Source organism: Eulemur rufifrons, chromosome 7 (genome assembly GCF_041146395.1).
Source record: "Eulemur rufifrons isolate Redbay chromosome 7, OSU_ERuf_1, whole genome shotgun sequence".
Lineage (NCBI taxonomy): Eukaryota > Metazoa > Chordata > Mammalia > Primates > Lemuridae > Eulemur > Eulemur rufifrons.
The window spans coordinates 152526139-152544342 of record NC_090989.1 but is presented as its reverse complement, the minus strand read 5'-3'; the positions used below and the strand labels follow the sequence as shown (position 1 = coordinate 152544342).

Below are 18204 nucleotides of genomic sequence, written 5' to 3'. Positions count from 1 at the left end.
GGGGGCTTGAGAAGTATGACTGAAGACAGGATAGAAGGGCCTTCCTTTGGGCCCTGCTAGCCTGGGTTCTGTGAGGACTCTCTGGTTTGGAGGTTGAAGGCAAAAGGTCTTTCCGCAAAAGCATCTTGTGGTTTTATAGTGCTGTCCTATAAGAAGTATAGACATCCCTCTGGTGTATAAACTATCCATGCTCCAGTTTTTGAAGTAATATACTTAATATCCCACTATCGAAGCTTAAGTATCTCAGCACCTTAGACTTTTAGTAGTCTAGTCTAGTGCTACTCGATAGAAATATAATGTAAGTCACATATGCAATTGGGAGTTTTCCAGTAATGACATTTTTAAAAGTTAAAAATAAAAGGTGTAATTAATTTTTAACTGTATATTTTATTTAACTCAATACATTTAAAATATCATTTCCTCATACAATCAAAATAAAAATTGAGATATTTTACATTCTTTTTCTCATACTAAATCTTTGAAATCCAGTGGTTTTTTTATACTTAGAACACATTTCAATTTAGATATTAAATATTGATAAGAAATACTTGATCTGTATTTAGATTTCATGAAATTTAGAGTTGAAAAGTAGATTTACATACCCAGATTGTTCCAGACATACTTAAAAGTTTACCAATAACTGAACTGAGTATCAGTTTTTTAACTGAAATTAAATAAAATTTAAAATTCAGTTAATTTGCACTAGCCACATCACAGGTGCTCAGCAGTCATCTGTAGCTAGTGTCAACCATTTTGGACAGCACAGTTCTAAACTCTCAGAGGAAGGTGGGACCTCAGGGATTATCTAGCCCGACTTCCCATTTGAGAGATTAAAGTTCAAAGTCTCTTGCTTGATAAGTACTGGGGAGGGTATTAGGAGTTGAGAAGGCTGAGTTCTGGCTTCACTTCTACTCTTGCTAGCACAGTGACCGTGGACAAATAATTTTATTGTGTGGAGCCTTCCACAAATGGGTATTGCCTCAATCACAGGGGATTTATGAGGATGTAATTAAATAATAGATATGAAAGGGGCATATACGTGGTGAGCCCCACAAAATAAGAGATATTCAGAGTCCTTTCCATTCATCATACCTCTACTTCTTGGGACTGTACAAGTATTAGCCAATCCGTAAGTCAAGCCTCAGAAAGCTGCAATATGATGGTAAGTATCACCTAATGGACTAATAATAATAATTGTTATTGATGATGACCATCACACCAACTAGACTGTGAATTCCCTTACAACAAGGATTATCTTATACTTCTTGGTGTTACCTCCTGAGGTAAGAGCTCTTCTAGCACAAGCTGGCTATTGGAGTTCTGCTCTTGGTGACTGCTGTTAAATCTCCCATCTAGGTTTTTAGGATGATTGAAGAACGTCCCACACATGCCATCACTATACGTGTTTCCTACCTGGAAATCTATAATGAGAGCATGTTTGATCTCCTGTCCACTCTGCCCTATGTTGGACCTTCAGTCACACCAATGACCATCGTGGAAAACTCTCAAGGGGTCTTCGTTAAGGGCTTGTCGGTCCACCTCACAAGTCAGGAGGAGGATGCATTCAGCCTCCTCTTTGAGGTGAGATGATCAAGTCTAAGGGTTCCTTTCCTTTCCTTCCTTCTCTCTCTCCTGCTTAGTTTTTCACTTACTTTGATAATCAGAATGAAAAATAATATATGCTCATTTAGCCAGTCCGGATAGTACTGAAAAAAATACAGGAGCAAAAAAGAATTCATTTATCTGTTTTTTACATAAGGCAATAATAATATATATTTTAGCTTATTTCCTTACTGTCTTTTTTCCAGTGCAATGGTTTTCTTTACATAGTTAAAAATATTCTTATCATCCTTTTACTCAGTTGACATTAAATCATGAGCACTTGTAGTATAGAAAATATAAGGATTAGCATCTTTAATATGTATAAAGCTGTCACAAATCAGTCAAGTGTATGTTATTCTTTTAAAAGTCTTACAGGCTGGCCTGGTGTAGTGGCTTACACTTGTAATCCTTGCACTTTGGGCGACTGAAGTGGGAGGATCATTTGAGGCCAGGAGTTCAAGACCAGCCTGTCTCTACAACAAATGTTTTTTAAAAATTAGCTTGGGGCCGGGCGCAGTGGCTCACGCCTGTAATCCTAGCACTCTGGGAGGCCGAGGCGGGTGGATCGCTCGAGGTGAGGAGTTCGAGACCAGCCTGAGTAAGAGTGAGACCCCGTCTCTACTAAAAATAGAAAGAAATTATATGGACAACTAAAATATATATATACAAAAAATTAGCCGGGCATGGTGGCACATGCCTATAGTCCCAGCTACTCGGGAGGCTGAGGCAGTAGGATCGCTTAAGCCCAGGAGTTTGAAGTTGCTGTGAGCTAGGCTGACGCCATGGCACTCACTCTAGCCCGGGCAACAGAGTGAGACTCTGTCTCAAAAAATAAATAAATAAATAAAAATAAAAATTAGCTGGGTATGATGGCATATGCCTGTAGTACCAGCTACTGGGAGGCTGAGACAGGAGCATTGCTTGAGCTCAGGAGTTTGACGTTGCAGTGAGCTATGATCTCACCACTGTACCATATTCTAGCCCAGGTGATGCTCTGTCACCAAGCGAGACCCTGTCTGTAAAAAAAAAAAATACATGAAAAATTTTTCTATGTTTTATTGCCTAGCTGACAGCAACCTCAGCTGACAGCCTAGCTGACAGCAACCTCAAACTCCTGGGCTTAAGCGATCCTACTGCCTCAGCCTCCCGAGTAGCTGGGACTACAGGCATGTGCCACCATGCCCAGCTAATTTTTTCCATATATATTTTTGGTTGGTCAGATAATTTCTTTCTATTTTTAGTAGAGACAGGGTCTCGCTCTTGCTCAGGCTGGTCTCGAACTCCTGAGCTCCAGGGATCCGCCCGCCTCGGCCTCCCAGAGTGCTAGGATTACAGGGGTGAGCCACCGCGCCTGGCCTATGTTTTATTTTTATTATTATTATTATTTTTGAGGCAGAGTCCTGCTCTGTCACCCTGGCTAGAGTGCCGTGGCATCAACCTACCTCACTGCAACCTCAAACTCCTGGGCTCGAGCAATCCTTCTGCCTCAGCCTCCCAAGTAGCTGGAACTACAGGCATGCACCACCATGCCCAGCTAATTTTTTCTATATATTTTTAGTTGTCCAGCTAATTTCTTTCTATTTTTTAGTAGAGACAGGGTCTTTCTCTTGCTCAGGCTGGTTTCAAACTCCTGAGCTCAAACAATCCACCCGCCTCAGCCTCCCAGAGTACTAGGATTACAGGCATGAGCCAGTGCGCCCGGCCAATAAATGAAAATTTTTAAAAAGTCTTACAGGCTGGAATTCTTGTACATTGCTGGTGGGAATGTAAAATAGTACATCTACTTTGGCAGTTTCCTGAAAAGCTCAACATAAATTTTATCATAGGACCTAGCAATTCTCCTAGGTACCTACCCAAGAGAAATAAAAGCATATGTGCACAAAAAGACTTATATGCAACTATTCATAGCAGCATTATTCATAATAGCCAAAAACTTGAAATAACCAAAATATCTGTCCACTAGTGAATGGATGGACAAAATATGGGTATATCCATGGAATGGAAAACTAGCAATAAAAAGGAATGGAGTACTGATACATGCTACAACATGAATAAACCTCAAAAGCATGCTAATTAGAAGAAGTCAGTCACAAAGGACTACATACTGTATGACTCCATTCATATGAAATGTCCAGAATAGCCACATCCATAGAGACAGCAGATCAATGGTTGCCTGTGGGAGGGAGTGGGAATTAACTGCAAATGGACCTGAGGGAGCTTTCTGGGGTGATGTAGTATTTCTAAAATAGGATTGTCCTGATGGTTGCACAACTCTGTAAATTTACTAAAAATCATTGTGTTGTATACTTAGTGAATTTTATGGCATTTAAAAGCCATGTAAGTATCCTTGGGTGATTTTTGCCTGGATCCCTTGTGTCTATAGGGAAGAAAGAGCCTCCTGGGTAGCAGCAATGGGGCATTCTTGTCTTATTGTTGATCCTCTTCACTATGAAGAGTGAAGTTTGCTGTAGGTTTTCAGTGGCTTAAAGAAGGTCTAAGTTTGTGAAAAGTTTTTATCATGAATAAGTGTTTATTCATACCCATTAGCCACTCTCCTGACTTGAATGATAATCATTTCCTTGGTCTTCTTTATAGCTTTAACACCTATACCATGCCATGTATGCTTCCCAGACAGCATAATCTGGGTTTTTTTGTGTGTGTTTTTTGTTTGTTTGTTTTTTTAGAAATAGGATCTAGCTCTGTCACCCATGCTAGACATTGGTACAATCATAGCACACTATAACCTTGAACTCCTGGGCTCAAGCGATCCTCCCATCTCAGCCTTCCAAAGTGTTGGGATTATAGGAGTGAGCCACCATGCCCCACTCTTTTACCTACTTTTTATGTGAAATTTATCCATGTTCTTGCTCTATTTTTTTTTCATTTTCATCATTGTATTCCGTTTTGTAAATATACTACAACTTAGTTATCCATTGTAGTTCTGATGACATTTGGGTTTTCTCAGGAGATATTTTAGACAATGCCACTAGAACTTTCCTGTATGAGTATGCTGGTGCACATAAATAAGGATTTATCTAGATAAAACCAGGGACTGTAATTGCTGGGTCTTAGACTATGTATGTCTTAAGCTTTATTAGATGGTGCCAACTCTTATCGATAATGGTACACTCCCATAGCAGGTTATCAGAATTCTCATTATTCTGACTTAAAAATTTTGCTTGGAATTCCTTCTTCATGTCTTTTTTTTTTTTTTTGGAGACAGAGTCTTGCTCTGTTGCATAGGCTAGAGTGCAGTGACATCATCATAGCTCACTGCAACCTCAAACTCCTGGGTTCAAGTGATCCTCCCACCTCAGCCTCCCAAGTAGCTGGGACTACAGGCATGCACCACCATGCCTGGATACTTTTTCTATTTTTTGTAGAACTGGGATCTCTCACTCTTGCTCAGGCTGGTCTCGAACTCCTGACCTCAAGTGATCCTCCTGCCTCAGCCTCCCAGAATGCTAGGATTACAGGTGTGAGTCACTGTGCCCAGCCCAGATAATTTCTTTATGGCCAGTTTTTAAATTTTTCTTTTTTTCAGAGATAGGGTCTTGCTCTGTTGCCCAAGCTAGAGTACAGTGACACAATCATAGCTCACTGCAGCCTTGAACTCCTGGGCTCAAGCAATCCTCCCACCTTCACCTCCCAAAGTGCTAGGATTACAGGTATGAGCCACTATGCCCAGCCTATGGCCAGTTTTTACACAGAATATTTTTAGATTTTATAGCTGGCTTTTGAGAAAAGTGGTTCTGATTTCTATGACCTGCCTTGAGGAAGAGGGATTTTAGCCTCGGGGGAGAAGGGACTGAGAAACAGGAGGGCAGGAATAGATTATAAGAAAAACTTTGGCTTCTGAAGCTGCATCTAAGGCCTTTATTTTAGGGTGTTGTTTTCTGAGCTCCAACACTTTCTATTGGGGACTATTTTCCTTCTTGATTTACATCCTTTAGAATTTCCTTTAGAATGAGCAGGTGATACACAGTTTTTTTATTTTTCGAAAATGACTTTATTTTACTCTGAATCTTGAAAGATTTTTTTTGAGCATAAAATTCTATTTTGGCACTTATTTTCTATGACCACATAAAAGATATCATTACAAATTTCTAGTTTCTGTTGTTACTGGTGAGAAGTCAGCTGTCAGTCTATTCATGACTCTTTTAAAAGTATGTTAGTCTGGGTTTCCTGAGAAGCAGATGCCAAAATGAGATTAAATGTGCAAAGATTTTATTAGGGAAATACCTATGTAAAGGAAGTTACCTATGTGAAGGAACCAGGTAAGGCTGGAGAACCATCAGACCATGATGCAAGTCTTACCTCAAGTGAAGGGAGGGAAGGTTGGTGGAAGCATTCTAGACTGCTATGCAGTATAAAGAAGTTTCATCAAGGCTATTGGGAGTCCTTGAGCCAAAGTTGGCCAAAACAGAACAGACTTACACTAGTATCCCTGCAATAGTCATTGCCTGGAAGCATCCATGGAGGCATGGGGTTTTAGTTTCTTATTGCTACCTAACAAATTACCACAAACTTAGTGGCTTAAAAGAACACCCATTTATTATCTCACAGTTTCTGTGGGTAAGGAGTCCAGGCACAGCTATTCTAGGTCCTCTGCTTATGGTCTCACAAGGCTGCAATGAAGATGTTGTCTACTGAGTTCCTTTCTGTAGGTTAGGGTCCTCTGCCAAGCTCACGTGGTTGTTGGCAGAATTCAATTCCTTGTGGTTCTAGGACTGAGGCCCCATTTGCTTGCTGGTTGTCAGCTTGGGGCTTCTCTCAGCTCCAAGAGTCTGACCACAATTGGTTGCCTTGTGCTTCCCTCATAGGATCTCTCAAAGGCCCTCTCACAACACAGCACCTTAACTTCCTCAAGGTCAACAGCAGAATTTTTTTAAAGGGCTTGCCTGATTAGGTCAGGCCTAAATGGGATAATCTGCTTTTGATTTATTTAAAGTCAGGTGATACGATGCTTTAACTACATTGGCAAACCTCTTCACCTTTGCTGTAGTCTGTTGTTTAGAAGCAAGCTACAGATCTGGACCACAATCAGGGAGAGGGCTATACAAGGGCATGGGTCATGAGAGGTCCTATGCGGCTTCCATGCAAATGCAGTGATGGATTTCAGAGCACAGCAGCTGAGACCTTCAGTCAGTTATGCTCCCTGTAGAAGCGCTGTGAGGTACATTCTCACTGCCATCACAAGAAGTAATTTTTGTGTGTGGCTGATTTAAAAAGTTTGACTTAATGTTTTGTTTTCTGCAGCCTTACTACAAATGATGTGTCTGTGTGAAGACTTTTTTTTTTTTTAATTTGTTATGTTAGGGATTTGTTGGGCTTCTTGAACATGGGAATTGTTATTTTTTATCATTTGGGGGAGATTTATCACCCATTCTTTCTTGAATATTCTCCCATTCTCTTATTCATCTGTTCTGAACTCTAATACAAGACCTCTCACCTATCTTGCGTGAGTATCCCTTTTCAATTTTTTCTACCATTTTGTCCATTATGTGTTTTTGATACCTTTTTGTTATCTTGCTTTCAGTTCACTAATTCTGTCTTCTTGTCTAATCTACTGCCAATCATATCCACTGAGTTTTTAATTTTGGTTATTTTATTTTCTTATTTCTAGAAGTTCTATTTAGTTCTTTTTCAAAAGTGCTATAGTTTTCTGTTAAAGATAATTTCAAGCTTGTGATTTATTTCTTTAAATACGGTAAGCATATCGATATAATCTCTGATATTTCCAATGACTAAAGTCTCTGTGGGATTTTCTGCTCATTCACTGTTACCATTCCTTTCCTTGTGTTCCTGTTTATCTTTGACTGTGTGCTGGTCATTGCTACTGAAAAATTATTTGTGGGAATTCCTGAAGGCCTGAGAAGAATGTGTTTTCCACTAGAGAAGTTTTGAATTTGCTCCTATTAGCAAATGCATGTGGGGACAATATCAGTCAGGGACCACCTTAAACCAAGACCATAGTTTTAGATTTTCTAGCCCCCCAACCTGGGCCACAACTTCCCAGGGAAATGGTTTTATTTTATTTTGTTTTGCATTGCTGTTTCTTCTCTGTACAGTGCAAAAGCAGCCCTCTCTACCATCTTTTGTGATTGATGTTGGGAGTAGTGGTTTCTCCCATACCTGGAGTATAGAGTCCGTGGGGTCTCAGCTTAATATGTGTGTGTTTGGTTGAGGGGAGTCTCCTCTATGATTCTTCACCTTGGGCCCGCCTTGGTCTTCGACTGTTATTTCCCTAACCAGTGAAGCTGTCTTTAAAACTCAGCCTTTGGCCAGGTGTGGTGGCTCACACTTATAATCCTAGTACTCTGGGAGGCCCAGGCAGGAGGATCCCTATCCCTTGAGGTCAGGAGTTTAATACCAGCCTGAGCAAGAGTGAGACTCCATCACTACTAAAAATGGAAAAATCAGCTGGGCATCATGGTGCACACCCGTAGTCCCAGCTACTTAGGAGGCTGAGGCAGGAGGATCACTTGAGCCCAGAAGTTTGAGATTGCAATGAGCTATCCTGACAGCACTGCATTCTAGCCAGGGTTACAGAGGAAGGCTCTGTCTCAAACAAACAAACAAACAAAAAAACCCCAAACCCCCAAGTTTTCTGGTATAGGACCACAGTATCACTAAGACTGCTTTTGTCCTATCATTACTTCTCTGAGTGCAGGATTCTCATAGAATTGGGCCTAAGAGTTTTCTACTATCTTGTCAGCTTTTCAGCATTTTTAAGGTGATTTTGAGAATATTTTATCAAGCATTTTTATTTTTATTTTTTTTATAGTTGTGTTACCAAACTCAAAAGGGGTCTGGCCTAGGTCCATTTGCTTACCACACAGAAAGCCAATTACTGAGATAAGCAGGATTACCAAGGAGGAAAGGAATTTTTAGTACAAATGACATCAGCCAGGAGAATGGAAGCGACAGAATGGACTAAGGGCAAGGGCTTTTATAGTGGGTTGTGGAATGCAGGTCAGGTTGCAGAGTTTGAATTCATGGGGTCTATAGGTGGGCTGATTCCAGAGTCAGCTGTTGTTGATGACTCGTTAGGAAGTCCTGGGGAGAAGTTAAGTCTGCACTTAGGCTTGACTGGTCTGGAAGTCTAAGGTATTGGAAGAGAAGAACAAAAAATAACTTAGGGAGGGGGTCATTTTGCAAGGCCAATTATAGTAGGGTTTGTTTACGTGATTTAGTCTGCTATTACTGGAGACAGAACTCATCCTCATTTGAAGGATTGTGCTGCTGGGCATAGAATTTGAGATTGACAATTATTTTTTCTCATCACTTTGAAAGTAGTATTTCACTGTCTTTAGCTTCCAGTGTTGCTCTTGAGAAACCAGCTTTTGGTCTGTCGGCTGTTCTTTTATGGGTGATCTTTCTTTTCTCTCTGGCTGCATTTAGATCTTTTCTTTATCTTTGGCATTATGCAATTTCTCTATAATGTATTTATTGTGCTGATTTTTTAAAAGTATCATTGTGATTTGTTATACTTCATGAATCTGGATTCATGTCTTTCATATCAACTGAAAAAAATCTCAGCCATAATTCTTCTGGGTATTGCTTCTTCCTTTTTATCTTGATATCTCTTTCTGGAAGTCTGATTAGAGCACTTTTGTCTTCTCACTCTGTCCTCCATGTATTTTAACCTATCTTTCATGTTGTCTATCCTTGTATCTATCTCTCTGTGCTCCATTTTTTTTTTTTTTTTTTGTGATGGAATCTTGCTCTGTTGCCTGGGCTGGGGTGGAGTGGTATCATCATAGCTCACTGCAATGTCAAACTCCTGCGCTCCAGTGATTCTTCCACCTCAGCCTCCTTAGTAGCTGGGACTACAGGCATGTGACACCACACTTGGCTAATTTTTCTATTTTTTGTAGAGATGGGGTCTTGCCCTTGCTCAGGCTGGTCTCAGTCTGTGCTCCATTCTTAGTAATCTCTTCAGATTTATTTTTAGTTTCCCACTTCTCTCCTGAGTATATTAAGAGCTAATCTTTAAATTCAAGTATATATTTTTTATTTCTAAAGTTCTATTTTGTTGTTTTTTTTAATCTTACTGGTTATTTTCTTTTCTTTTTTTTTTTTTTTTGAGACAGAGTCTCGCTTTGTTGCCTGGGCTAGAGTGAGTGCCGTGGCGTCAGCCTAGCTCACAGCAACCTTAAACTCCTGGGCTTAAGCGATCCTACCACCTCAGCCTCCCGAGTAGCTGGGACTACAGGCATGCGCCACCATGCCCGGCTAATTTTTTCTATATATATTTTAGTTGGCCAGATAATTTCTTTCTATTTTTAGTAGAGACAGGGTCTTGCTCTTGCTCAGGCTGGTCTCGAACTCCTGACCTTGAGCGATCCTCCCAGAGTGCTAGGATTACAGGCATGAGCCACCGCGCCCGGCCCCCTACTAGTTATTTTTGATAGAACTTTGTTCCTTTCTCATATTTTTTATTTCCTTTTATTTCTTTAAACATATTAAACATACTTATTTTATATTCTTTATTTCATAATTCCACTGTCTTACCATTTTGAGAATTGGGTCTGCAGGTGTTCTTTCTACTGACTCTTGCTTAGGGTGCCTTGTTTTCATGAGTGTTCTGTGGTTTGATTATATGCTTTACTTCTTTGGAGCTTTATCAGTAGGCATTCTTTGAGGCTTGGGTTGAGAATATTAATATATTACCTTAGAGAGGATTTTTTTTGTGTCAGGAGTCTAGGGGACATTACTAATCAAGGTCCTCTTCAAATCAAATGTTTAAGATTGTCAGAACGTAAAAGTAGTATATACAGTACTTGTGCCCCAAAATCATGTTTGCCAAGGTTTTGGTTGTGAATTCTTGGACACATCCTTTATACCCTTTCTGTCCAGAGATAATGCCAGTGCTGAAATAGTTTCCTTGCTCTCCATATTCTGCATCAGATTTTCCTCTGTTTCTCCTTTGCCTGTGGGGATAGCCTTCAGAGACATGGCTTACTAGATACCTCTCTCGGATAGAACCAAAGTTTTTTCTGCCTTCACCTGCATGGTTGTATTACCAGGTGTTGAATTCTCTCATAAATATACAGAGAGAGATAGAGGCGGGGAGGAAGAGAGGGAGAGAAACACCAGGCTTCTGAATCAGAAATGAGACCTTTATTATTCACAGCTTCCCAGTGGTGATAGTGGCTGCTCCCACCATGCAAGGGTGGGGAACCTGCGGCCTTCTGATTTCAAGACTGTTCATTTTTAAGCAGCAAAGGAGGCAAGAAAACTTCATCTTTCTCTGCTGCACTCCTTTTAATAAAAGGATTTGTTCTGTAAATTTGGATTCAGTCAAAAGGCCGCGCTCAAGGATCCAGAAGGCCACAGGTCCCCCACCCCTGCATGGGTTCCTTACGTCCCATCTCCCATGTAGTGAAACAGTGAAAGCAGATATCACATGCATTTATGGAGGGGGTAAGTATCTGTACCCTAGGAGAGGGACTCCAACATTATTAAGAATCCCAGAGCTTATATAGGAACTGGCACAGGTACCTCTCTTTCCCTATGTGGGGAAAGAGAAAAGATTGAAGGGTGTGGGAAGGGAGAGAAGGAAAGGAGGATTAGAAAAAGCATACTTTTATTTTGGAATAAGCAAATCCACTTTGGGGAAAGGAGGGGAAGTTCTCTACCCTGGAATGTTGTAAGCATTTGACTCTGGCAGAGAAAGAAAGATTATGTCACCCTGTGGGAACAGATGGCTTGGATGGGTGGGTGGGGGCATGAGAGGTAGAGGAGTTAGGAGAGGAGATAAGTGGCTCCAGGTCTACCACCCTTAGAATGTGAAGAGCAAATGACTCTGGGGCAAAAAGGAGACATTCTTTATAACATGTCAGTTTCATTGCTCAGAGCAACAGGGAGAAATCCAGAGAGGTTTGCCTTACAGCACCAGTCTGTGGTAAGAGCCTCGGTTCTTACTCACAGTCCCTGGATTCCGGCTCCCACTTTGTATATGACCCTTGGGTATATACTTTCTTGCAATCGCAGGCATTCATTCAAAAGGAAACTTTAAAGATTTTGCCATCACCTTTAGGTGTTTTGCAGTAGAAGGGTTACTGAATACTAAGTTCATTATATTGCTGAAAATGGAAGTCTCCTTCATGTTTTGTGTTGAGATACAGTGCAAAAGGTGTAAGACTTGGAATTGGGGGACCTGGGCTTTAATTCAAGTTTCTTTAAAGGTATGCAGCCTTAGTTTTGAGCAAATCATTAATCTCTCCTATTCCTAGTTCGCTCATCTGTAAAAGTGGAACACTAATAATACCTGTCCCCAAAGATTTATGAGAATCTAATCACATATTTTGAGCACCTACTACAAGGCCTTGCACACAGTACGTGCTCAGTGGAAGCTGTTCAGAAGTATGATTGGTATTGATTGAGCACTCTTTATATTTAATATTTAGAACTGAACAAGGCACTTTGTCCGTGGCGATAATTCCTCAAACCTTGACGCTTTCCAGGATCGACTGTCCTTTCTGAGCTCTGATGGTAAAAAGACGAACGCAAGGCTGAAATGAGCTCAGTGTGGGGTGGGAAAGGAAAAGGGAAAACCCTGTGACGACCATGACGCAGTGTGAGCCATGTTCCAGGAATGACAGGCACCCTGATCAGTGTGGGCTAGTTGGGGAATTCAGCAGAGAACTCTTCATGGAGGAAGGGACACTTTCTCTGACCTTCCGAGTTTGCTGAATAGGAGCCAGAAAGACAAGGGAAGGGGATACTTCAGAAAGAGAGGACTGAACAATAAAGATGAAGTGAACCCTAATACTCTCAGTGTCACTGGATTTGCAACATAGGTAGGCAGTGAGAAGCTATTGAGATGTAGCCATGGGAGCTTGACAGACTTGCTCCCCAGCGGCAGGCCTCCCCTCCTCAGCAGGTGCTCTCCTGTCCCCAGGGGCCATGGCATCACTGCTTTGAGGCTTGTTCAAAACATTTCTCAGGGACCTTTAAGGAGACAGAAGTTCATTCTGCAAGGACCTTTTTATATAAGAACAGCCACTTCCGCCACCCACCGCATTTGCTTTGAAGTGTATTCTGGTCATAGGGCCTGTGAATGAGAGACAAGGATCTGCTGTCCCTTTAAAAATACAAATAAATTATTTTTCCTAATTTTTAAAAGTAATACATGTTCACTGTTAAAAAAAAAGCACAAAACTGTATTAAAAATATAACCTATAAACTGCAACCCAGAAGGACTGTTATTAACATCTTAGTGGCAGCATTCTGCTTATTTTTTCTATGAATACTTTTATATTCTTTACATCATACTATAATATGATTTTAGATTCTGCATTTCTCTGTTATCAAAAATTATTTGTCAACATTTTCCTGGCTGGCTAATATTCCATTGTACAGACAGATCATTCCCTAATTGTTGGATATGCAGGTTGATTCTTATTCAATATTTATGAACATTTTTAAGGTTCTTGATTCTTATTATCACCTTGCTTTTCAGAAAAACACACCAATTCACACATCCTCAGCAGCAGGTGAAGGTATAGATCTGGACTCCCAATTTGTTTCCCTTTCTATTATACTAGTTTATAAAAGAAAGCTGATTGCAAGTGATAAGAGATCATTTGTGTAGCTATTGGTGTAATAGAAAAATGACCCAAATGCCTTGTTGTTTTAATTTTTCAAAATGTTGCCTACATTTCTCTTCCTCTTCAGGGAGAGACCAATAGGATTATAGCCTCCCACACAATGAACAAAAACTCTTCCAGATCACACTGCATTTTTACCATCTATGTAGAGGTAGGTACAAGGCTCTTTGATCAGCCTGAGAGGGGAGTCAATTCCCATGGGGCCTGCTCAATCAGAAACTTCCCCTATGACAGTCTAACTTCAATTTGGATGTTTTGTAGGCCCATTCTCGGACCTTATCAGATGAAAAGTACATCACTTCCAAAATTAACTTGGTGGATCTGGCAGGCTCAGAGAGGCTGGGCAAGTCTGGGGTAAGTGAGGAGGGCAGGAGGTTGCTTCTAAACAAAGCAAGGGCCCTGTTTCTAGCATAGTGCCTATGCATGTGGGCTGCCCCTCTTCAGGTATCTGTGAGCACAGTCCTGAGCTAGGTTATATGAAGCATGTGGCCTTGTTAGAGGGACAGAATTGGCAGAGGTGGAACAACTGCTACCTAGGGGCAGTTCCTACCTCTCGGGAATTTTGTAAACGTTAAATGTGAGATAATACCCCTAAATTCTTAGCAGGGTGCCTGATACTCAGTAAGTGCTCATTAAATACTTCATACTATTAATAATATAGCATTTCTCTGTGTATGAATAAGAGTATTCATATGAGTGATTGCATGAGTATTTTATTTCAACTAAATACTTGTATGAGTGTGAGTATTAGCATAAGCATTTACAAGAGTATTCAAATGAGCATTCATATGTGCATTCATATGAATGTTTGTATGAACATTCACGGGATTATTTGCTCAAGTAACTGTACAAGTATTCCTAAGTGTATTCATATTAGCGTGAATTTTTGAGTGAGTATTCATATAAATATTCACATAAGTATTTAAATTCACACGAATATTTGCATGAGTATTCCTATGAATTTTGGTATTACCATTATTAGCCCAAGATAGAATACAGTCCTGTGACATTAAGGGAAGAACCTAGTTCTGGGAAGGAGGCTCTGGCCTGAACATAGACTTACGGTATCACCGCAAACCAGGAGGGCAGCCATTCTACTCTGTCTAAAATAGAACTGACCTTTGGTTTGCAGTCTGAGGGCCGAGTCCTGAAGGAAGCCACGTACATCAACAAGTCGCTGTCATTCCTGGAGCAGGCCATCATTGCCCTCGGGGACCAGAAGCGGGACCACATCCCCTTCCGGCAGTGCAAGCTCACTCACGCCCTGAAGGACTCTTTAGGTGAGGGGATGTGGTTGGTGCCCAAGGAGAAGGGTCTGTGTCCCTGGGGAAGAAGAGGCCTGGCACAGCTGCCACTGATGATAATGGAATCTCTCCCTCCTGGTGGCATGGATTTACTTACAGCCCTTTCACAGTGATTTCAGATACATCCTGAAAAGACAGAATCACACACAGTGCCCTCTTCTTGCACCCAGAACATGCCATGCTACTCACTTCTCAGAACCTTTACTTAAGCTTTTACCTCTACTGAGAATACCTTCTCTTTTCCCGTCATCCCTAAACCAAATGGCAGAAACCTTCATAGCCTTAAAGTTCCAGGAGGAGGGCCTCTCCCTTGATGTCTTCCCTTCCCCTGCAGCCTCCTGGGCAGAGCAGCCGGGGCTGTGTCTTATAATCCCCAAGAATCTAGACCTTTGTGTTGGGCTTGACAGCATAGTCATTGGTGTCTGATTGTTAACTGAGTGTCACCATGGACAAAGCCCTGGGTCATACTTCTGTCTCCCAACCCTGCCTCTGCCTGCCCCACGCCATGTCTCCTCTTTTGTTTTCTCCTGACTGCTCTTTTAGGTATATCTGATAGCTTCTCTGCATTCCCTCTCTCTTTCCCTTGCCTCTCAGCCTCATACATGTTTGGATGTGTCCTCTCTGACCCTATCTTAATCAGTTCAGGATGTTATAACAAAATACCACAGACTAAGTGGCTTAAATAACAAATCTTTATTTCCCACAGTTCTAGGGACTGGAAAGTCCAAGATCAAGGTTCCAGCAGATTCAGTTCCTGGTGAGGGCCCTCCTCCTGGCTTGTAGATGGCCACCTTCTCTCTGTATTCTCACAAAAAAAGGTCTCTCTTTCTTTTCTTATAAGGACTGTAATGCCATGATGGGGGCCCTACCCTCATGACCTCTTCTAAACCTTATTACCTCCCAAAGGCCCCACCTCCAAATACCATCACTTTTGGATTTAGGGCTTCAATATAAGAATTTTATGAGGATACAAACATTCAGTCCATAACAGACTCCCACTAGCCCTAAGGCAGTCTCTTGGCAGAAAAACCACATGGTTCATGGCCCTTCTGTTTCTTGCTTTCTGCAGGGGGAAACTGCAATATGGTTCTCGTGACAAACATCTATGGAGAAGCCACCCAATTAGAACAAACAGTACGTATAGACAGCCAGTGTGACCAGGTTGGAATCTTTCCTCCTAGGAGCCAGGACTGTGTATGGTTGGCTCCTGGCTGATCTGGCACAGTAGCCATAGGCATTATGAAGAGAAGAAAGATCTCAGGGATGAGTCTGAGCCAACATTGCTGAGTGGGGCCCAGAGCCACATCCAAACACCAGGCACTAAGCCCTTCCTCTGAAGATGAGGGCAAAGCAGGAGGCAGGCTCAGCATGAAGGACCATGAAAGGAGGGGAGGCTGAGAGCCAGCTTTATGGGGGAAAGGACCATGTTTCCTGGGGTGCTGTTCCTGTGAATGGGCATCAAGGACAGTCGCTTAGTTGTTCTTCATAATCACACATGTTTAAACATCTTGAAAACATCACAGGTTCCAGGCTGTAGTTATAAGGCCTGTATGAGCAGACAGGTATTAAGCATTTGCCATGTGCAAGGTGGTGAGAGGGGAGTAGCTCAGTAGAGATGAGTCATACATGGCCTTGGACCTCAGAAATCCCAACCTAAGAAGAGAGAGAAGCCATGGCCCTAAGTAACGTTAGAGGCCCAGATGGAAGAGACCTTCAGAGGAAGGCGGGAGGGAGATGAGGGGGAATTTTTCCTAAGGCTGGGGTGGGGGAAAGTGGGCACTGAGCTGGCTGGGGTTAAAGGATTGGTGGTAGGATGAGCAGAGGTGTTCCTGGCAAAGCTAACAGGACTGAAAGTGTGACCTGTGCTAGGAATGTCTGGCTACTGCAGGGGAGGGAAAAGCATGTCTCCAGTAGAAGAAAAGAAATTGCAGGGTCTGGATGGGCCCTGGTAGGTAGGCTGAGTCCTTGGCTGTTTTTCTGCAGGTGACTAGAGCCTTCACAGGGTTTCAGTAGGGAAGCACTGTGGTCAGAGGTGTGACTCAGGGAGATTAACCCAGTGACAAGGCACAGGTGGCCTGGGAAGGGGAGAAGCTTGTGAGAATCAGAGGCAAGAATAAGGGTCCAACACAGTGACACAGGCGAATCCACCAGCCCAGAGGAGCTGTTGGAGGGGTTTCATGGGTTTTGGACAAAGGTATATTGGGGGTATGGAAGCTAATGATTTCTTCTCCATATGTTTTAAAACTTTAAAAATGTTCCTGTCATGGATTGTGTAGCTGTATGCAGTGACACTGCACGTGTGTATGGAAGTAACCACAGCGATGGAGTTGTGGTCATACTTGCTGCTGTGATTGGAGCAGGAGAGTCTGACTTGGCTCCACACAGTCAGGGGCCCTTTGCTGAGCTATGAGTCAGCCCAGCGTGGTAGGAGATGGGAATCTCAGGGCCTGCCTCCTGCCGCCACTGGCTGCTCCTCACTGCCAAGGAGGAGCCCTCCACCCCTCATCTAACATCTGTGCAGTGGGGCATAGTGTCAGAGTTTCCAAAGTGCCTGCTCATGTGGCCACCTCATGGACTTCTAGATATGATTACCCACCCGGTGGGCTACCCACCAGGGACTCTGGTGGGACTCCCCCATACATCACTCCATAGGCCCAGGAGACCCAACAGTCCATTTTGGAGCATACTTCTGGACAGAGATTTGTCTTTCCTAGTGTTTTACCTGTTTTGCAGATATCTGTACTCACAAGTGATGGAGCAAAGACACTGGAGCCAGCCAGTATACACACGCATTTTAGAACTCTGCTGAGTTGAAATTTTGGCTTTGCCGCTGAGTAGCAAAGGCTAACTAGTACATTCCAATGCCTCCTTCCACTCAAGTTCAACATTTACCACACACCTACCATTTGCTGTGATTGCCCAGGCACTCAAGGCTGTTCTCACTTCTACCGCCAGCACACATTGGGCCTCCTCTTGTGGCACCCTCTCATTGTCTCAGTGCCCCTGGGTGTTCACCTGGCTCTTGCCTCACTCACACTTAGGGCACACTTTCCCTCCATCAGGATATTGTTACCCCTTCCCCATCACCTGGAAAACTACTGCTCTGGCCCCTCCCAGGCTCTACCCTAGTCCCCACCCAGGGCACTAGAAGGGTTTCCTATAGGTCCTCCTCCTCCCAGCAGTGAAGAGCACAGACTTGGGAGCCAGAGTGCTTGGGTTGATTTCTTGTGCCACCACTGACCAGCTCCGTGACCTTGAGTGGGTTGCTTGACCTCTCTGTGTTTCAGCATCTTTATCTATAAAATGGGACTGAGGATGCTTATATGGAGTTGTGAGAATTAAATGAGTTAATACTCTTAGAGCACTTACAGCAGAGCCTGAGCCACAGCAAGCTCACCTACCATTATCTCACAGAATGAAGGGCTGAGCAAGCTGAGGAACTCCCACCGACAGTCTGGGAGGTTCAGGCCCCAGATGTCCGATGCAGGGTTGGACGTGATAGAGCAGGGGCCCAGTACCCCATCCTATCCTGACATGGCCTCGTGGCTCAGCAGCAGTGAGGTCCCTGAGGGACAAGGCTGGTACGGGCCCATCTCTGTGGTGACAGTGAGGCCTTTTAGCTCAAATGCTGTGGAGACCCCTTGGGGATGGTGGGAGGACACTTTTGGCCGAGGTTGGTG

General features: G+C 42.7%; 1 protein-coding gene across 5 annotated transcripts in view; it reads left to right on the top strand.

The window, feature by feature from the left end:
- The window catches only part of KIF9 (kinesin family member 9), a 53539-nt gene that overhangs the window by 10526 nt on the left and 24809 nt on the right, over positions 1–18204 (top strand). For 3 of the 5 annotated variants that reach the window (XM_069473579.1, XM_069473578.1, XM_069473577.1), the window contains 5 exons: positions 1357–1581; positions 13288–13371; positions 13482–13574; positions 14353–14500; positions 15594–15658. In XM_069473579.1, the coding sequence (XP_069329680.1) occupies positions 1357–1581; positions 13288–13371; positions 13482–13574; positions 14353–14500; positions 15594–15658 (615 nt within the window). The remainder of the gene's footprint in view (positions 1–1356; positions 1582–13287; positions 13372–13481; positions 13575–14352; positions 14501–15593; positions 15659–18204) is intronic. The other 2 variants (XM_069473582.1, XM_069473580.1) reach the window with 1 other exon arrangement.